At 38.9% G+C, this 22,836-nt stretch overlaps 1 protein-coding gene across 1 annotated transcript; it reads left to right on the plus strand.

Annotated features, from left to right (window-relative positions):
- The first annotated feature begins 304 nt into the window (after positions 1 to 304).
- On the plus strand, positions 305 to 22,044 carry LOC134803452 (DNA/RNA-binding protein KIN17). Its single transcript, XM_063776270.1, has 7 exons — positions 305 to 787; positions 1,297 to 1,489; positions 4,632 to 4,776; positions 7,096 to 7,276; positions 17,939 to 18,098; positions 20,176 to 20,298; positions 21,090 to 22,044. The coding sequence occupies exons 1-7, from the start codon at positions 480 to 482 to the stop codon at positions 21,162 to 21,164; spliced, it is 1,185 nt and encodes a 394-aa protein (XP_063632340.1). The 5' UTR covers positions 305 to 479; the 3' UTR covers positions 21,165 to 22,044.
- The last annotated feature ends 792 nt before the right edge of the window (positions 22,045 to 22,836 follow it).

Consider the following 22,836-nt stretch of genomic DNA (forward strand, 5'->3'; position numbering starts at 1 on the left):
TCTTATTTAAATAAAAAAAAATATTGGCTTGAAAGGGACGACACTACAGTGCTGCCACTTTTTAATTTCTACTCTTTTTTGCCAAGCTGTAGTTGGTCAAACCAATTTGTCAGTCAGTAAGAAACAGGAAAACTATACTCATCCTTTTCTTTTGGGTGCTAGTACTAGTGTAAGACAAAGATAGTATGATTCTCTCTGTCTATGATTGAAATGAGACAGTCCTTTGACAAACTATAGATCGCAGTACTCTGGTAACCCTGAGGTTGACATCGCTGTCAGTTTGACTGCTGTAACTGATGTTGGCGTGACGTAGTAATCTTTCATTGTTCGCGTGTGTGTGGATTTGTGCTGTTTTTACGATTTATTTAATTATTTTTGCATCAAAATATAGCCAAAACAATTTTATATTGTTATCTTAGTGATCGCCGTAAAGATCACCTTAGAATCTACTGGTGTTTACAGACTAAAACCAAATCAAAATGGGTGGAAAGGCAGAAAAAGGCACACCAAAGTACATAGCGAACAAAATAAAAGCTAAAGGCCTCCAGAAGCTGCGTTGGTACTGCCAGATGTGCCAGAAACAGTGCCGCGACGAGAATGGTTTCAAATGTCATACTATGTCGGAGTCTCACCAAAGGCAGCTGTTGTTATTTGCTGATAACGCTTCGAAATACATTGACGAGTTTTCTAAGGAGTTTGCTGACGGTTACGTGGAACTGTTGAGGCGGCAGTTTGGGACGAAGCGGGTGAATGCAAACAAAGTTTATCAGGATTATATTTCGAACAGGTAAGGACATTTTTATCTGAATATTTACTAACTAGAAAAGGTTAAACATAAAAAGAAATAGTCAAAACTGCTAAGTAGGCATTGGTTATAAATAGGGGTTCTAAATTGAGTAGAGCTGCCCTTTGTTGAAGCCAAGAGAAGGTTTTAAATCTGATTGTGTCCCATGGATACACATTCTGGTGGTTTGAATAGTAGAAACACCTGTTCTAGGTAACTCAAGGGCAAAAAATGTGCTATCAATATGTCTATGAATTCTTATGCAAAGCTGCCATTGTATCTCCAAGCTTAATCATAATCATATCTTTATTGCGTACATGTTGGTACAAACAAATACCGGTGAAAGTTACAAAATATACAGGTGAAACTTACAAAATATGCAGGTGAAACTTACAAAATATACAGGTGAAACTTACAAAATGCTTGGTGATTAAGAGACTTCTCATTGTGAAACACATGAAAAATATTTACTCAACTTTTCTTGATACAAATCAATCAGTTTTGCATTGCAGAGACCATCTCCACATGAACGCCACCCAATGGGAGACGCTCACAGAATTCGTCAAGTGGCTGGGCCGAGAGGGCAAGTGTGTGGTGGACGAGACTGAGAAGGGCTGGTTCGTGGCTTACATCGACCGGGACCCTGCGGCTGTTGCTGCCATGGAGGCTAAGGCGAAGAAGGAAAAGATGGACAAAGATGATCAGGTATGGGTACTAAAATGACAGTTCATGAGTTCAATTTACTACCCAATCATCCTAGTTCTGTAACAATTTTTACAATTTTGTAGTATAATGACAGAACTAGGACAACCTAAGGCCCGACTGTATAACAACTTGGAACTAATAATAATAATATTATAGTTCGTTTTTTTAGCATTAGAAAAATACCACGCGATCTTGACGTCTTTTAATTGAAAAACGCTTTTCAAAAATCAGTAAAAAATCTGATGCTTTTTAAAAGAACTGATGTAAAAAGTAATGAAATAAATGCATTTGTGTTTGTATTTTTGTAACTATTAGTTATGAATAATGCGAATAATCGTATATGATACAAAATTGTTACATATTTCCTGTGGTTTATTTTTCAAAAGTGTTTTTCAATAAAAAGACAGGACAAGATTGTTTACCTTTTTTCTAATGCTAAAAAAAAGCGAACTATAGGGAAAGTCTCTTTTCAATTCCTTTGATTAGAAAATAGACTTTCGATTAATATTATTAGTTACAAGTTGTTATGCAATCTGCCCCTGTTTATCATTTCAATATCTGGGCAGTGGGGACACACTCCTCACTTCGGTCGAACTCGGCTCCGTTCGGCTCAGCATTGCTCTGAGCAATTATTAGGGTTGGAACCACTTGACTTTTACCGTGCACGACCACAGATAAGATAACCACTTGAATTTTGACAACCCTAATTTCCCGAAAGTGAAAGTGTCCTATATTAGAAAGGGATAGCATGATTCGACCCTGAACCGCTGTCAAACTTCGGGTTTGTAGGAAGTGTCCTTTCTGTACGGTAGTACTATTATTTATTCTGTGATCTGGGTTATACAAACAATGGTTACCATGGTGGGTGTAGCATTCTCGCTACATCATACAGTTTCAGTTTCAGTTTATTTATTCAAGAACAATTTACATCGTGTTTGAATATTCAATATACATATATACAATTATGATTAACCTAGTGAACAAAACAAAAACGCATGCAAAACATACATGATTATTCAATAAATAAATTCTATTATGACATTAAACGTTTCAACAAACAACCACAGCAAATTCATAATAAAGTAAGAAAATAAATAAATAATAATCAATTAAGTATATAAGTTTATGTCAGCAACAATAAATAATAAGTGTTACATTAAAAATCACTAATGTCATAACAGCATTTTTCTAACAAATATACTTTTAACTTATCTCTAAAAGTTGCGGCGCATTTTAAAACTTTAAAATCTGTAGGCATCTTGTTAAACAATCTGACCGCTTGAACTCTGGCGCTGTGTTCTACAACTTCCAGTCTCGGAGCTAATTTTGGAGTCAAGTTCTTAGTCCTAGAGGCTTCCCGCAACACCATTTCGGATTCCGTTTCATAACGATTTCGATGCTTGATAACATCCGTTAAAAGAACTAGTATGTAGAGGCTAGGTACAATAAGTATTCTCAGACTCTTAAAGTGTTCTCTACAACTTCCCCATGGAGGAAGCCTAGTGATAGCACGTATAGCATCTTTTTGGGCCACGAAAACGCGATTTATGTTGTATCTGTAGCTATTGCCCCAAAGTTTTATACTGTAGCGGAGTTTGGATTCTACAAGAGCAAAGTACACCATCCTAAGTTGTTCAACAGTCAATTCATCCCTAAGGCTGCGAATAGCATAACAAGCAGAACTAATTGAGTTTTCAATACTGTTTAATTCATCCTTCCAGTTTAATAGTGCATCTAAGTGAATACCCAATATTTTTGTGCTATCTACGGGTTGAATGAGGTTGCCATTTATATGAACACTTAGAGTCTCCTTATTTCTAGCTGTAGTTTTAAATAGCATAGCATAAGTCTTTGCGCTGTTTAATATCAAACTATTTGCCTGTAGCCATGTTTGACATGCTGTTAGCGCTAAATTGACCTTAAGGTTTAGATCAGCAACAGTTGGGCTCGACAAGACTGCACTCGTGTCGTCAGCAAAAACGACCAATTTTAATCCTGGAATTTCTTTACTAAGATAAGAAATAAAATCGTTTAAATATAAAACAAAAAATATGGGTCCCAACACAGATCCCTGAGGAACGCCTCTTGTTATGTTGACGCATTTTGACCTATGTGTGACCTCAATAGAACTTTCCTGAACCTCCCTAACTTCTACAAACTGTTTTCGGTTCCGTAAATACGACATGTATAAATTTAATTCATTTCCCCTGATGCCATAAAATTCTAGTTTATTCAATAAGATGTCATGGTCAATAGTGTCAAACGCAGATTTCAAATCAAGAAACACACCAGCGACCCTTAACTTTTTATTTAAGTTATCAGTAATATCCCCTATTAAGGTATCTATGGCCTCAGAAGTACCAATACCTTTTTGATAGGCAAATTGTCTTAAATTAATAATACTATTATTGAATAAGTGTGCCGTAAGTCTTTTTTTTTATTATCTTTTCAAAAATTTTGGATAAAGTCGGTAATAAGGAAATAGGTCTATAATTTTTAGGATCCGTTCGCGAACCTTTCTTATATAAAGGAATAATTTTTGCAATTTTCAGCTGCTCGGGAAAAATACCCTGGTCAATACAATTATTATAAAACATCGTCACATACATCGTCGCCATCAGATATAACAGAATGGCCAAGGTATTAACAAATATCTCAACAAAGCCTTTAAACTTTAAAGTGCTTGTTCGGATATTTTTGAGCACCTTGGCTGCTCTGATATATCTGATAGCGACTGCACTAAAAAACGCGCGAGCAGACAGAGTCTAGCCAGTGAGTTTAGTTTAAGCTATATTTATTTTCATGCTGTTATTTTAGTGCATTACTTTTTAGGGTTCCGTACCCAAAGGGTAAAAACGGGACCCTATTATTAAGACTACGCTGTCCGTCTGTCCATCCGTCTGTATGTCACCAGGCTGTAACTCATGAACCATGATAGCTAGGCAGTTGAAATTTACACAGATGTATTTCTGTTGCTGCTGTAATAACAAATACTAAAAACCAAATAAAATAAATATTTAAGTCGGGCTCCCATACAACAAACGTGATTATTTTCCCGTTTTTTGCGTAATGGTACGGAACCCTTCGTTCGCGAGTCTCACTCGCATTTGGCCGGTTTTTTTTTATTTACTCGTTTTTACAGGAAAGAATGCTAGAGTTTATCCAGAAGCAAGTAGAACGGGGCAGGAAAGAGGGAGACGACGGCACACCCTCCTACACCGAGTTCAAGCGAGAGAGCAGTCAGGAGCGAATCTCGCTCAGTCTCACCCTTAAGAGAAAAGCAGATGGTAAGTTCAATAACTATGGGTCCAGAAGCAAGTAGGACGGGGCAGGAGAGGGACACCCTCCTACACCGAGTTTAAGCGAGAGAGCAGTCAGGAGAGGATCTCGCTCAGTCTCACCCTTAAGAGGAAAGCAGATGGTAAGTTCAATAACTATGGGTCCAGAAGCAAGTAGGACGGGGCAGGAGAGGGACACCCTCCTACACCGAGTTTAAGCGAGAGAGCAGTCAGGAGAGGATCTCGCTCAGTCTCACCCTTAAGAGGAAAGCAGATGGTAAGTTCAATAACTATGGGTCCAGAAGCAAGTAGGACGGGGCAGGAGAGACAGCACACCCTCCTACACCGAGTTCAAGCGAGAGAGCAGTCAGGAGAGGGTCTCGCTCAGTCTCACCCTTAAGAGAAAAGCAGATGGTAAGTTCAATAACTATGGGTCCAGAAGCAAGTAGGACGGGGCAGGAGAGGGAGACAGCACACCCTCCTACACCGAGTTTAAGCGAGAGAGCAGTCAGGAGCGAATCTCGCTCAGTCTCACCCTTAAGAGAAAAGCAGATGGTAAGTTCAATAACTATGGGTCCAGAAACTCCAGAAGCAAGTAGGACGGGGCAGGAGAGGGAGACAGCACACCCTCCTACACCGAGTTTAAGCGAGAGAGCAGTCAGGAGAGGATCTCGCTCAGTCTCACCCTTAAGAGGAAAGCAGATGGTAAGTTAAGATTGTCGATATGTTTCGCTCCATAACGTGGAGCTTCAACAGGGGCGCGCGTTGGCGGACCGTCGCTGACATAACGAAAATACGTGAATAACCCATTTTAATATGTCTGTGACTCATGACAATTTCATAATTAGATACAAAGCACAAAACATTGTCATTTAACCCAGAACTAACACGTAATAGGAGACGTTCGAACCATGTCTGTTATGGGACATGCGCTCACATCGACGGCCGGACGCAACTGAGGCGCGCGCAGGCGGCGCGCACGTATTTACGCAACGGTTGGAGCGAGATGGAAAACAGGGCGTGCTACTCTCGAAAGCGACATTCTCCGCGGTAGTCCTGAATTGCTGTATTTTCTACTACCCACTTCATGCAACCGGCGATTGTGAGCGGGATAGAAGATATGCCATCGCACTCTAGAGAGGCGCGATCTACGTCAAAGGGTAGATTAGATTCTGCAGTTCTAAGATACCTATCTTTCTGATTTTCGTAGGTTTAGGAATAATTATCGAATGAAACACTCTGGTCGTCATTTACACTACCTAAGGCCTAAATTATATAATCGAATTAATAAAATTACTGATATTTATAAATTAACACTCAAAGATTGTAAGTCAAAACTTACTACCTGGCTGATGACTTTAACTTACGAGGAATTGGAGGATCTTGTAAAATGAAACTAAGTGTCATATTTACCATCTTGTAACAAACAAATATCCCCGCCTTTTCATACATATATACACCCACACACACACACACGCACACACACACACACACACACACACACACAAATACACACTCACAGCATGCAATTCTAAACTCCTTTTAGTTTAATTTTTCTTCTACTTCTCTAATATTGAATATTTTGTTGTTTTGATATGTACCTCATTAATGTAATTTTACTACATTGCAACTTATGTTTTAAGAGTAAATCTTACTCCTCGTCTTCCGGGGTGAGGGCCTGGAGATCTGTAATACAAGTTTACGCCTAGTTCAGACTCCAGTCTCTCACAAAGGATATAAATCTAAGTTGTCCTTTACTCTGTCAATAGTTTAATATTGTTAAATGTGTCCTTTGTGAGGTGGAAATAAATACATTTTTATTATTTATTATAATGTTACGAAATAAGTGTATAGGAGCGCTGGTGGCCTAGCGGTAAGAGCGTGCGACTTTCAATTTGGATGTTGCGGGTTCGAACCCCGGCTCGTACCAATGAGTTTTTCGGAACTTATGTACGAAATATCATTTGATATTTACCAGTCGCTTTTCGGTGAAGCAAAACATCGTGAGGAAACCGGACTAATCCCAATAAGGCCTAGTTTACTCTCTGGGTTGGAAGGTCAGATGGCAATCGCTTTCGTAAAAACTAGTGCCTACGTCAAATCATGAGATTAGTTGTCAAGCGGACCCCAGGCTCCTATGAGCCGTGGCGAAATAGTGTTTAGTTTTTAGTTTATGAAATACATATGTATGTTAGTCTGTAAGGTATTTGTAATATGGGCCTTGTTGCCTGAATTAAATATCTAAATAAATAAAATGCCGGTATAACGCAAGGAAAAAGAGAAAAGAGTTATGAAATAAGTGTTTGACCTAATTAATTTAAATTTCAGATAAAAAACTAGAACTCCTCACGTCTGCGTTAAAATCTAAAAGCAAAGAAGAGTCCTCAAGCAAGAAAGTGAAAGAAGAGCCTTCTAGCAAGAAGACAAAAGAAGATAAAGATAGAAGTAAGAAAAATGCCCTGGACGAGATCATGGAGATGGAGCAACGGGCCAAGGAAAAAAATCAAAGGTAAGATTTTGTAATCTTTTAATCGTCTGAGGGCCACTTGCACCATCATACTAACCCGGGGTTAAGCGGTTAAACCTTCAAGCAACACAGGGAAGGGAGACGGCATTCGTACTATTTACTCTGCCGAAGCATAGGTACAAACTGTACCTATGGCGTTGCGTGTTGTCACTCGTCCGTACACAAAAAGAGATCGAGGTGTGCAAGATTTGTCTTTGACGTGTGTCATTTTCTATGTATTTGTGTCGTCATTACAGATTGGATTTTGTATGTAGTGAGTGAGAAGTGCGACTGTGTGCACGTTTCCCCCCGCAAAAAATGGCAGAACGATTTGTACGGTGAGATATCGCTTGGGCTTCTCCCTTCCATGTCGGAAGCCGGCGTTACTCGGAGGGTTAAACCGTTAACCCAGTGTCAAATTGTACTGGTAACCATGGTAACTCCAGGTTTAACCGGTTTACCCAGGGTTAGTGGAATGGTGCAAGTGGCGCTAAATTGTTTCTGCGCCAGCTACTAAATACGGGTTATTCCCACTAGTTACCACCAACTTCCCACCTTTTACCACTGCAATGGTAACTACTGGGAAAAATAATTCCCAGGAGTTACCACCAACTCAATTTGGCTGGGAATTTTTATTCCCAGTAGGTACCACTGGTAAAAGGTGGGAATTTTTTTTCCCAGTAGTTACCACCAAAATTTTGTTAGAGATCAATACTAATAAAAACAGTAAAATACAGGTTGTTTTTTTATAGTCACCTGCAATAATTTACGGGGTAAATATGTAGGTCATACTGAACAACTTTTACTGTGGAACCAATATCGAAAAGGCGAAAACAAAAATTACTCTCCCATACAAATATCAACATCAGGCCAGCCAAAATGTACGACTCAGCCAATTTTTTTTAATAAATTTATGCCATTATAAATTATTATAAATTGATTAGTGTTTCATTTCAGTAGGTAAAATGCCTTGAAAATTATCAAAAATACTAAAGCATAAATAAATTGTTTAGTTACCTAATAAAATCACTTGAAAAATAATCTAAATGGATGATTAAATGTATCCTTACATTCACATTTTAGTCTTTGCACTTGTACCGGTTCATTTTTTTTAATATTTTTGATCACTTTTAAGGCAGTTTACTGAAACACTAATCGACTTATAATTATTTATTAAAGCACTCTATATTTACACTATACTATTTATTCTGTTTTTATTAGTATTGTAATTTAACAAAATTTTGGTGGTAACTACTGGGAAAAAAAATCCCACCTTTTACCAGTGGTAACTACTGGGAATTTTTATTTCCAGTAGTTACCACCGGTAACAACTGGGTGGTAACTAGTGGGATTAACCCCTAAATACTTTTGTATTCTTCTTTATCTCCATACCCAATGGTTGTCTGAGGAAGATCGTTCTTTAGCGATAAGAGAGACTCTACTCTGTGTTACTTAATTAATCCAATTATATTCAGCCTAATAAACCTTTGATTAAAACCAAAATATTATTTTGCTAATCCGCGAAAAGATAACGTGCTAGTCAATCAGTGCTAACCCGTTATACTTACTTGCGTATTTTTACATGCAATTAATATTCCCACCCTCCCACCGCAAAAATAAATACGCAAATAAATATAACAAACCACCACCAAAAGAATAAACCTCGACACGTGTTTCGCCTCTCTACGAGGCATCCTCAGGAGTTGTTGACGGTCTGACGCCCGGCAACGGAATGACCTGTCTAGAATGGTCGGCCATATTTATACCTTGACCACTCCCCCTACCGTGCAAGTGTGAGTGAGATGGAAAAATTCGTAATAACGGCGATGACGCAACATTCAATTGTTCGTTAAGAATCATGCCCCTATTGTTGTACCTAATTATTTCCAGTTGTTCCAGAACACCCAAACGCAATCCCTTTTCGCAAACATGTAAAATATCAAAAGAATGATTCTCAGATAAAGTGTGACCTGTATCTAATAAGTGCTTTGCAAAATTGGACTTCTCTGGATGGTTATGTCTATATGACGCAACATGCTCTTTATACCTAGTAGTGAAACTACGGCCCGTTTGCCCCACATACACTTTATTGCAATCGTCACAGGTAAGCTTATAAACTCCAGACTTTTTCCCATTCTCGATCTTATCTTTGCCATTGCAAAGCTTTGAGTGCAAAGTATTATTTGTCTTAAAGGCCACAGGAATGTCGTTAGACTTCAAAATTTTGTAAATTGCATCAGACAACTTGCCAACATAAGTTATGCTCGCTTTATATTTTTTTATCGGTTCAGAGGATCGTGCCGCATACAACATAGTGTTGACCATACTATTCCGCTTTTTCCTGATGATACCATCCACAACAGACTTATCGTAACCATTCGAAACTGCTAAGTGATAAATATTATTTAATTCAATCTGATAGTGTTCATCAGAAAGAGGCACAGTCAACATTCTATGCACATAACAATGAAAAGCAGCCAACTTATGCTGCCACGGATGCGTGGAAGAAGCCGGGATAACTGTATCGGTATGTGTAGGCTTACGGTAAATTTTGAACTGATGCCTGTTGTTTACTTTAGTGATTGTTAAATCTAGAAAATTCAATGAGTTGTCTTGCTCTAGTTCCTTTTTAAACTTAATTTTTGGATGCTTACCATTAATTTCAGCAATAAATGCATCCAGCAGGCCCATACTACCCGTCCAACAAATAATCAAATCATCCACGTATCTAAAATAGTATAATATATTATTGTTGCCCACAATATGCTGGTTCTCAAAATGGTCCATAAAAATATCAGCCATCAAAGGACTCAGCGGTGAACCCATAGCCAAACCATCACTTTGCAAATAATACTGTCCCCCAAATCTGAAATAATTTTGTTTCATACAAATCGCTGTTAGATCTATCAATTCATCTACTTCCCCTGGATGTAAACGTTGCCTTTCAAAAAGACCCTTAATAATCTCCAAAGTCTCTCCATATGGCACATTTGTAAACAAACTGTCTACATCCAATGAAAGAAGAACAGCATTATCTGGTATGTTAATGTCCTGGATCTTTTCTATTAACTGCAAGCTATTTTTCAAGCAATATTTCGGCTGGAACTGGGACTTGTCTCTTATAATGGAATTCAACCTTTTTGCCAGATTATAAGTTGGCGCACCCAAATATGAGACCACTGGACGAACTGGGATATTATCCTTATGAATTTTGGGAAGTCCATAAAGAATAGGAGCTCGTGGATTCATAGGCACAACCATACTCTTCTGATGTTCGGTTTCAAAAACAAACGAAGAATTCTTAACTGCTTGTCTAAGATCTTTCTGGAACCCTGGAGTTGGGTCTCTTTGCAATCTCGAAAATCCGTCACCTTGAATAAGGTCTAGTACTTTCTGATTATACTGTCCCTTCTCCATAATCACAATGCAGTTGCCTTTATCTGCCTTTGAAACCACCAAATCACTGTCTTGCACTTTCTGTTGTATAGATCTTAGCAGCAAAACATCAGAATCAACACACGCACTCTGTGCTGGACTAGTACTCTTGATAACATTAGCCACCATGGTCTTTGTATCTACATCACCACGGCCCCGCACTATTGCAACCTCAGAATCCACTGCCAAATTTTCTAATGTTCTATGAGTAATTTTTGTCTGGAAATTATACCTCAAACCTTTATCTAAAAGCCCAATTTCATTTTCTGAGAAATCCACATTAGTTAAATTCTTGACTCGAGGATGGAAAACATGGCGAGTTGTTACTTGCACATCCCTTCTCCTTAAAAATGAACCAGAACTCGACTCTGTTAACCTATGCAATTTGTTAAGCTGGGTAGTATACATCTGGTGTGCAAGTTCAGAAGCAAAGTATCTCGCCTTCTGGTCCAGAATATCGAATTCGAGACTATGCAACTTAAATGAAAGTTCTGAATATAACACCTTAAGATGCAATTTCAAATTATCCCTTACTGAAAACCAGTGGCGAGATTCTTCGTTCAACCATATTTTCTGAGCCCTATTAATAGCCAATTTAGCAGCCCTGGAAGTACTACTACAGCGGAAATGGATGTAATTAGGAACAACATTCAAACGCTTGCACTGTTGGTTAAACCAAACATTCTGGACAGCTGCACGATGTTGTTTGGTTAGTTTGACATAAAGTCGTGCCTGTTCGGCCACGCAAGCCGTTTTCAAATAGTGAATAGAATCAGGCGTTACTTTGCGGAAATCCATACTAATTAAAACCAAAATATTATTTTGCTAATCCGCGAAAAGATAACGTGCTAGTCAATCAGTGCTAACCCGTTATACTTACTTGCGTATTTTTACATGCAATTAATATTCCCACCCTCCCACCGCAAAAATAAATACGCAAATAAATATAACAAACCACCACCAAAAGAATAAACCTCGACACGTGTTTCGCCTCTCTACGAGGCATCCTCAGGAGTTGTTGACGGTCTGACGCCCGGCAACGGAATGACCTGTCTAGAATGGTCGGCCATATTTATACCTTGACCACTCCCCCTACCGTGCAAGTGTGAGTGAGATGGAAAAATTCGTAATAACGGCGATGACGCAACATTCAATTGTTCGTTAAGAATCATGCCCCTATTGTTGTACCTAATTATTTCCAGTTGTTCCAGAACACCCAAACGCAATCCCTTTTCGCAAACATGTAAAATATCAAAAGAATGATTCTCAGATAAAGTGTGACCTGTATCTAATAAGTGCTTTGCAAAATTGGACTTCTCTGGATGGTTATGTCTATATGACGCAACATGCTCTTTATACCTAGTAGTGAAACTACGGCCCGTTTGCCCCACATACACTTTATTGCAATCGTCACAGGTAAGCTTATAAACTCCAGACTTTTTCCCATTCTCGATCTTATCTTTGCCATTGCAAAGCTTTGAGTGCAAAGTATTATTTGTCTTAAAGGCCACAGGAATGTCGTTAGACTTCAAAATTTTGTAAATTGCATCAGACAACTTGCCAACATAAGTTATGCTCGCTTTATATTTTTTTATCGGTTCAGAGGATCGTGCCGCATACAACATAGTGTTGACCATACTATTCCGCTTTTTCCTGATGATACCATCCACAACAGACTTATCGTAACCATTCGAAACTGCTAAGTGATAAATATTATTTAATTCAATCTGATAGTGTTCATCAGAAAGAGGCACAGTCAACATTCTATGCACATAACAATGAAAAGCAGCCAACTTATGCTGCCACGGATGCGTGGAAGAAGCCGGGATAACTGTATCGGTATGTGTAGGCTTACGGTAAATTTTGAACTGATGCCTGTTGTTTACTTTAGTGATTGTTAAATCTAGAAAATTCAATGAGTTGTCTTGCTCTAGTTCCTTTTTAAACTTAATTTTTGGATGCTTACCATTAATTTCAGCAATAAATGCATCCAGCAGGCCCATACTACCCGTCCAACAAATAATCAAATCATCCACGTATCTAAAATAGTATAATATATTATTGTTGCCCACAATATGCTGGTTCTCAAAATGGTCCATAAAAATATCAGCCATCAAAGGACTCAGCGGTGAACCCATAGCCAAACCATCACTTTGCAAATAATACTGTCCCCCAAATCTGAAATAATTTTGTTTCATACAAATCGCTGTTAGATCTATCAATTCATCTACTTCCCCTGGATTTTGGGAAGTTCATAAGGATAATATCCCAGTTCGTCCAGTGGTCTCATATTTGGGTGCGCCAACTTATAATCTGGCAAAAAGGTTGAATTCCATTATAAGAGACAAGTCCCAGTTCCAGCCGAAATATTGCTTGAAAAATAGCTTGCAGTTAATAGAAAAGATCCAGGACATTAACATACCAGATAATGCTGTTCTTCTTTCATTGGATGTAGACAGTTTGTTTACAAATGTGCCATATGGAGAGACTTTGGAGATTATTAAGGGTCTTTTTGAAAGGCAACGTTTACATCCAGGGGAAGTAGATGAATTGATAGATCTAACAGCGATTTGTATGAAACAAAATTATTTCAGATTTGGGGGACAGTATTATTTGCAAAGTGATGGTTTGGCTATGGGTTCACCGCTGAGTCCTTTGATGGCTGATATTTTTATGGACCATTTTGAGAACCAGCATATTGTGGGCAACAATAATATATTATACTATTTTAGATACGTGGATGATTTGATTATTTGTTGGACGGGTAGTATGGGCCTGCTGGATGCATTTATTGCTGAAATTAATGGTAAGCATCCAAAAATTAAGTTTAAAAAGGAACTAGAGCAAGACAACTCATTGAATTTTCTAGATTTAACAATCACTAAAGTAAACAACAGGCATCAGTTCAAAATTTACCGTAAGCCTACACATACCGATACAGTTATCCCGGCTTCTTCCACGCATCCGTGGCAGCATAAGTTGGCTGCTTTTCATTGTTATGTGCATAGAATGTTGACTGTGCCTCTTTCTGATGAACACTATCAGATTGAATTAAATAATATTTATCACTTAGCAGTTTCGAATGGTTACGATAAGTCTGTTGTGGATGGTATCATCAGGAAAAAGCGGAATAGTATGGTCAACACTATGTTGTATGCGGCACGATCCTCTGAACCGATAAAAAAATATAAAGCGAGCATAACTTATGTTGGCAAGTTGTCTGATGCAATTTACAAAATTTTGAAGTCTAACGACATTCCTGTGGCCTTTAAGACAAATAATACTTTGCACTCAAAGCTTTGCAATGGCAAAGATAAGATCGAGAATGGGAAAAAGTCTGGAGTTTATAAGCTTACCTGTGACGATTGCAATAAAGTGTATGTGGGGCAAACGGGCCGTAGTTTCACTACTAGGTATAAAGAGCATGTTGCGTCATATAGACATAACCATCCAGAGAAGTCCAATTTTGCAAAGCACTTATTAGATACAGGTCACACTTTATCTGAGAATCATTCTTTTGATATTTTACATGTTTGCGAAAAGGGATTGCGTTTGGGTGTTCTGGAACAACTGGAAATAATTAGGTACAACAATAGGGGCATGATTCTTAACGAACAATTGAATGTTGCGTCATCGCCGTTATTACGAATTTTTCCATCTCACTCACACTTGCACGGTAGGGGGAGTGGTCAAGGTATAAATATGGCCGACCATTCTAGACAGGTCATTCCGTTGCCGGGCGTCAGACCGTCAACAACTCCTGAGGATGCCTCGTAGAGAGGCGAAACACGTGTCGAGGTTTATTCTTTTGGTGGTGGTTTGTTATATTTATTTGCGTATTTATTTTTGCGGTGGGAGGGTGGGAATATTAATTGCATGTAAAAATACGCAAGTAAGTATAACGGGTTAGCACTGATTGACTAGCACGTTATCTTTTCGCGGATTAGCAAAATAATATTTTGGTTTTAATTAGTATGGATTTCCGCAAAGTAACGCCTGATTCTATTCACTATTTGAAAACGGCTTGCGTGGCCGAACAGGCACGACTTTATGTCAAACTAACCAAACAACATCGTGCAGCTGTCCAGAATGTTTGGTTTAACCAACAGTGCAAGCGTTTGAATGTTGTTCCTAATTACATCCATTTCCGCTGTAGTAGTACTTCCAGGGCTGCTAAATTGGCTATTAATAGGGCTCAGAAAATATGGTTGAACGAAGAATCTCGCCACTGGTTTTCAGTAAGGGATAATTTGAAATTGCATCTTAAGGTGTTATATTCTGAACTTTCATTTAAGTTGCATAGTCTCGAATTCGATATTCTGGACCAGAAGGCGAGATACTTTGCTTCTGAACTTGCACACCAGATGTATACTACCCAGCTTAACAAATTGCATAGGTTAACAGAGTCGAGTTCTGGTTCATTTTTAAGGAGAAGGGATGTGCAAGTAACAACTCGCCATGTTTTCCATCCTCGAGTCAAGAATTTAACTAATGTGGATTTCTCAGAAAATGAAATTGGGCTTTTAGATAAAGGTTTGAGGTATAATTTCCAGACAAAAATTACTCATAGAACATTAGAAAATTTGGCAGTGGATTCTGAGGTTGCAATAGTGCGGGGCCGTGGTGATGTAGATACAAAGACCATGGTGGCTAATGTTATCAAGAGTACTAGTCCAGCACAGAGTGCGTGTGTTGATTCTGATGTTTTGCTGCTAAGATCTATACAACAGAAAGTGCAAGACAGTGATTTGGTGGTTTCAAAGGCAGATAAAGGCAACTGCATTGTGATTATGGAGAAGGGACAGTATAATCAGAAAGTACTAGACCTTATTCAAGGTGACGGATTTTCGAGATTGCAAAGAGACCCAACTCCAGGGTTCCAGAAAGATCTTAGACAAGCAGTTAAGAATTCTTCGTTTGTTTTTGAAACCGAACATCAGAAGAGTATGGTTGTGCCTATGAATCCACGAGCTCCTATTCTTTATGGACTTCCCAAAATTCATAAGGATAATATCCCAGTTCGTCCAGTGGTCTCATATTTGGGTGCGCCAACTTATAATCTGGCAAAAAGGTTGAATTCCATTATAAGAGACAAGTCCCAGTTCCAGCCGAAATATTGCTTGAAAAATAGCTTGCAGTTAATAGAAAAGATCCAGGACATTAACATACCAGATAATGCTGTTCTTCTTTCATTGGATGTAGACAGTTTGTTTACAAATGTGCCATATGGAGAGACTTTGGAGATTATTAAGGGTCTTTTTGAAAGGCAACGTTTACATCCAGGGGAAGTAGATGAATTGATAGATCTAACAGCGATTTGTATGAAACAAAATTATTTCAGATTTGGGGGACAGTATTATTTGCAAAGTGATGGTTTGGCTATGGGTTCACCGCTGAGTCCTTTGATGGCTGATATTTTTATGGACCATTTTGAGAACCAGCATATTGTGGGCAACAATAATATATTATACTATTTTAGATACGTGGATGATTTGATTATTTGTTGGACGGGTAGTATGGGCCTGCTGGATGCATTTATTGCTGAAATTAATGGTAAGCATCCAAAAATTAAGTTTTAAAAAGGAACTAGAGCAAGACAACTCATTGAATTTTCTAGATTTAACAATCACTAAAGTAAACAACAGGCATCAGTTCAAAATTTACCGTAAGCCTACACATACCGATACAGTTATCCCGGCTTCTTCCACGCATCCGTGGCAGCATAAGTTGGCTGCTTTTCATTGTTATGTGCATAGAATGTTGACTGTGCCTCTTTCTGATGAACACTATCAGATTGAATTAAATAATATTTATCACTTAGCAGTTTCGAATGGTTACGATAAGTCTGTTGTGGATGGTATCATCAGGAAAAAGCGGAATAGTATGGTCAACACTATGTTGTATGCGGCACGATCCTCTGAACCGATAAAAAAATATAAAGCGAGCATAACTTATGTTGGCAAGTTGTCTGATGCAATTTACAAAATTTTGAAGTCTAACGACATTCCTGTGGCCTTTAAGACAAATAATACTTTGCACTCAAAGCTTTGCAATGGCAAAGATAAGATCGAGAATGGGAAAAAGTCTGGAGTTTATAAGCTTACCTGTGACGATTGCAATAAAGTGTATGTGGGGCAAACGGGCCGTAGTTTCACTACTAGGTATAAAGAGCATGTTGCGTCATATAGACATAACCATCCAGAGAAGTCCAATTTTGCAAAGCACTTATTAGATACAGGTCACACTTTATCTGAGAATCATTCTTTTGATATTTTACATGTTTGCGAAAAGGGATTGCGTTTGGGTGTTCTGGAACAACTGGAAATAATTAGGTACAACAATAGGGGCATGATTCTTAACGAACAATTGAATGTTGCGTCATCGCCGTTATTACGAATTTTTCCATCTCACTCACACTTGCACGGTAGGGGGAGTGGTCAAGGTATAAATATGGCCGACCATTCTAGACAGGTCATTCCGTTGCCGGGCGTCAGACCGTCAACAACTCCTGAGGATGCCTCGTAGAGAGGCGAAACACGTGTCGAGGTTTATTCTTTTGGTGGTGGTTTGTTATATTTATTTGCGTATTTATTTTTGCGGTGGGAGGGTGGGAATATTAATTGCATGTAAAAATACGCAAGTAAGTATAACGGGTTAGCACTGATTGACTAGCACGTTATCTTTTCGCGGATTAGCAAAATAATATTTTGGTTTTAATTAGTATGGATTTCCGCAAAGTAACGCCTGATTCTATTCACTATTTGAAACCTTTGATTGACATCAACTTCTTTACAAATGATACTATTGGGTCAGTTTTTCACCTAACTGTACATATGTAGTGCATAATTATTTTTCATCGTATTTTCACGGAAACGTACGAACGTGTCTTGCTATTTCACTCAGTCTCAGTACAAAAAGTACTGAGGTTGCTTGAAGTAGCGTGACAAATACGAACGTTTCCGAAGAAATATGATGGAAAACAATTATGCACTACATCTGTGCAGGCGTGGCTCACTCCGCGATTTCGTCGCGTCGCAACAAGTAGCTACAAGTACATCCGTCCCACACCAATTTTGGTGGCTAGGCATAGGCCGTAGCGTTTGCGCCACCTAGCGGTCACATCTGTCCTAATCGTAACAGACGCGTTTTGTTAGAGAGTGAATCTTCTGTACCTGGTCCTATTATTTATTCTGTGCCCTAATTGACCTCATTGTAACTATTTTATTACAGGAAAGACTACTGGCTAACAGAAGGCATACTTGTCAAAATAGTGACCAAATCTTTAGGGGACAAATACTACAAGAGAAAAGGAGTCGTCGAAAAGGTGATAGAAAAGTATGGCGCCCAAGTGAAGCTGGTGGATGAAGGCACCAGGATTAAGTTAGACCAGGTAAGTTTTTTTTATCCTAAATGGCTTTTTTATAGGGTATCACTGTAAAGAACTGCTTTGATACCCTATAAAGAACTTTTTTTATTTTTTATTCCTCGCTAATTTTAGCCAGGTGGATTCTGCGAATATTGAGATATAGACTTTTTACATGTGAGCACTTTCCATAGGTTTTATATATGGGTACTACTTAAGGAACCCACTGATTACCAGTTCGCCGGACGATATCAGCCTGTCAGTTAATCGCAAAAGGCAGGGGCGTATTTTGAAATTTGGCGCTCCGGGTCAATACGTTTCGCCGCCCCAGAAGTCAAGGAAGAAAACAAAATGTAATCCGCCAGGGTCGGCATATGCCGCCCCCGGGGGTTGGCGCCCCGGGCCATGGCCCGGATGGCCCTAGGGTAAATACGCCCCTGGCAAAAGGTGATAGCTCCGAACTGACAGGCTGATATCGTCCGGCGAACTGGTAATCTGTGTGCCCTTTTAGTGATTATTTACTACATTAATATACTTAATACGCTTGAATCAATAGATCAATACCCACTGAAATTGAAACAAGGGAAAAGTATAGTGGCACTAAAAATTTGATAAAAAGTGGTGGAATCGGACCAAGCTTGTCATTTGCGATGACGAAGTGTGCAATGTCATAAATAGACATTTACATACTTTGTTCTGTCAAAGTCATTGCAGATTGCAGAGATAGCTTAGGCGGCCTCTAATAGTAGGTACCTACATTTCGATACAAGTGCGAAAAGTAGTAGTAGTAGTAGTAGTAAAACACTTTATTGTACAAAAATCAAAACAAAACAGGAAAAATAACATTCGTCATTAGTACAAAGGCGAACTTATCCCTTTAAGGGATCTCTTCCAGTTAACCTTTGAGCAATTGAGGGAGAATTGGAGACGGTAGACATCCGTACTGTACCAACAGCGTAAATAATAGGAAAAGAAAAGAAAATTATAATAATAATAAAACGAAAAGTTTCTTAGTTACTTATAATATTAGCAACTTACCTATAACAAATATATACATATATACACAACTAAATACATATATATTCTATAATACATATTACATATATACAGAAACTACAATACCGCACACAAGTGCGAAAAGTAGGAGTTGTTGACGTGTTTCAAATCGCCACTCGTTGTGAATTACCTCTTCGCACGTGTATTGTATAACGTTTTACAGTACATATGGCCCTTTAAATTTTTGACATAGGCACGTATTGTCCCGCCCTAGGCAGGCGTGGCTCACTCCGCGATTTTGTCGCTTTGCTACAGGTAGCTACAAGTACATCCATCCCACACCAATTTTGGTGGCTAGCCATAAGCCGCGCGTGGCGCTGTCGCCACCTAGCGGCCATATCTGTGCTGATCGTAACAGACGCGTTTTGTTAGAGAGTGTGTCTTCTGTACCTAGTACTATTATTTATTCTGTGCCCCAGGGCGATAAAGTAGCACCATGCTGTAAAAGCCTTTTCTCAAAAATGGACGGCAAAGTCGACTTTGCCGTTTAAAAAATAGGTTGCGAAGCGCGTAGTTTATGGTCAGTCAAAAATTAAAAAGTTAAAAACATTGCAGTCTCGATTTTGGGACTGCAATGTTGCATACAAATTCCATTATTTGTCGAGTTCCAAACTTTTTAAAAGTTGAAATGGCCATATCAAATGAAGGCACAGGCCCATTAAACAGCCAAACAGATGATTAGTACCGCGACTATTTAGCTGTCTCAAATAGGTTGGTGTATTTTCGGCAGAAAAATACACTTCTATTTTTTTTATTAAAAAAATAAAAAGGCGGCAAAGCTAATTTTTTCAATTGTTTCTACTTTTTTTCTGTGAAAATATATACGTAAGAACGTTGCTTTTGTAAAATATTTCTATGATATTTATATTTGTTGCACCATTTTTGAGAAAAGCACTATATATGACTCGGCTGGAAGGCTACTTGCTGGCTTCGGATTCAATTAAACGGACTCCCAAGGTCGTCCGTTTAAAACGAATCCTCAGCCTGCAAGTAGCTACTTCCGAGCCTCGACAATAATGTACTATTAATGTGTGACATTTATTTTCAGAACCACCTGGAAACGGTGATACCCTCCCCTGGACGCAGCGTTTTGTTCGTCAACGGGCCGCACCGCGGCGCTAAAGGAATACTGAAGGAGATAGACACGGATAACTTCTGCTGTCTAGTGGAGGTAGGGATTGGGAAAATAAACTCTTTGAACGCCATGCGCCATCGTGAAACTTGTCGGAAATGACACCCTTGGCGGTCAAACGGTTAAATCACAATATCTGTGAGTGATTAATTGATGATTTGTCAATGAATATTTTTTATTTATTTATTTACATGACATATCGTCCGCCACTTGTAGAGGGTTTACTATTAGTGTTGCAGAAAGTTGTTTATTCGAATTTTGTATTGCATAATGTTATTTGGTAGAAATATCGTTTGGCATAAATATTTTTGGCTTGTTCTTCGCATAATATTACTTTGCAGAATTTCTTTTCGCATAATATTATTTGGCAGAAAAACCAAACCTAACCCACTTAGAAAATTCCGTCAAGCAGGTATATTATATTTATGCGAAACGAAAGTATCATTCGACCAAAAGTTTTTCCGACTGCGATACGTGTTATGCGAAGTGTATTTCTGACAAATAATATTCTGCCAGATGAGAGCAAATGCTTGAAGAGTGATCAACTTTGTAAACTGCAAAACGTAATTCAAGATAAAAAAAGTAAGACAATGTTGCCACTTTTTACTAGCGCGTCTTGTATTTATGTAAAAATAAGTAAATAAAAGTACTTTTTTAAATCGTAGGAGTAAAATTACTAATAAATAAATTATCTTAGCGTGATTATTTATCAAAAGGCATTTACTATTTTACAAACAAATTATTGCAGTGGCAACATTGTCTTACTTTTTTTGGTCTTGAATTACGTTTTGCAGTTTAGAGTTTTATGTAAAATCATACTTTTTTCACAGATAACTAGCGGCTCGCAATCCGGGAGAGTAGTAAAAGACGTCCAGTATGAAGACATCAGCAAAATGGCGGCGTGACAGCCGTGACCATGGATCTAGTGTATAACTGGATCAGGCATGAGGGGTGGGGGGAAGTGACCGAACGGGATAGTCTTATGTATCTTTCAGTAGGAGTAGCAGCGAACGCGCTATTATTGTTTGTCCTTGTCACAGTCTCACATTTTTTATTCCCCACCGTAAATTTAGTATGGATTATGGTGGGTAATAAATAAATTCGACCAATCATAGTGTAATGCGACTGCGACACATAATAGTACTACCGTACAGAAAGGACACTTCCTACAAACCCGAAGTTTGACAGCGATTCAGGGTCGAATCATGCTATGCCTTTCTAACTTATGACACTATCCCTTTCGGCTATTTAGGGTTGTCAAAATTCAAGTGGTTATCTTATATGTGGTCGTGCACGCAAAGGGACGTCAAGTTGTGTCAACCCTAATAATTGCTCGGAGCAATGCTGAGCCGAACGGAGCCGAGTTTGCCCGAAGTCAGGAGTGTCTCCCCACTACCAGCAGCTTAAAGTATGATTTTTAAACCGTTACTTCGGTCGGCCACCATTACCTTTCTACATACAAATACAAATGGTGAAAGCATAGATAAGACATCCTCCAGACTGAGCATAGTAGCGCTACCCCCTCTGCCACAAATATACGATAGTTTTACTCCATTTTCAAGTCAAAGTGTCTTTGTGTGACGCCCGTGTCTTTGAACGGACCAATCACGACACGGGACTCGCTCACCTCGTCCCCCGCACCCCCGTATTTTTGGCAGCATCGGTTTCATGAAATAATTGCTCTAAACTCCGTCTAGAGGATTCCTAGTCTATGGGTGAAAGTGCAGTCAAAACAAGTTTTATCTTGTTAATGAATGTAAATTAAATTATTTTGATATAAGTAAATGTTGTTTTTATTACTATCTTTGAGTGCTAGAATTTAAATTTACGTTAGACATTGTGAACCTCGTACTTGGAAACTCATTACTAATATTACGCAAAACTCTGAGTAGAGGGCGTCACTAGGCCAATCACATGGCCTACCGTGAAACACGACAATCGAAAGTTCGGTTTCTGCCTCTCTCACTCTTGCCTATTCGATCGATAGACAGGCAGATAAAGAAATTTCGATTTTTGCGTTTCGCGGTAGGCCACCTGTATACAAACTGCCTTGATGCATCAGGCACTTGTTCCACCAAGAGCGATTAAGCGACTAACTATCGGCGATTTTCTCACCCAAGAAACGAACAAAAGATTAGGATCCTGTGTTAGTAAAAGAGACACATATATTAATAGTTCATCGCTGGCTGTTCACACTACCGGCGAGAACACTCGCTCTCTCGGAGTAATTAACAATGGAGCCGCCATTAACAGGCGTTCCCCTCTGTCGAAAATAGGCGGCCAATGGTCAACCACATGTCAACCATATGTATGGACTGACGTTTATCTGACATGACGTACCTATACATTTGATGTGCCTCTCCCCCGCAAAAAACGGCAGACTTTTAGACATGGCGTCTCCGTTGGTTATATCCTCTAAGCTCGCTCTACTAGTTTGTCGCCGGGATAAGATAAAAATAGTTCAGCGGTACTCGCTCGGCGATGCTCGCTTCGTAGTTAGAACTCAAGCTGCGAGACCAATCAGTCTGCGTGTTCGGCTACGCTGCACCGCCCGAGCGAGTGACGCGAGTAATAGCA

This window comes from Cydia splendana, chromosome 26, assembly GCF_910591565.1.
Source record: "Cydia splendana chromosome 26, ilCydSple1.2, whole genome shotgun sequence".
NCBI classification, from domain to species: domain Eukaryota; kingdom Metazoa; phylum Arthropoda; class Insecta; order Lepidoptera; family Tortricidae; genus Cydia; species Cydia splendana.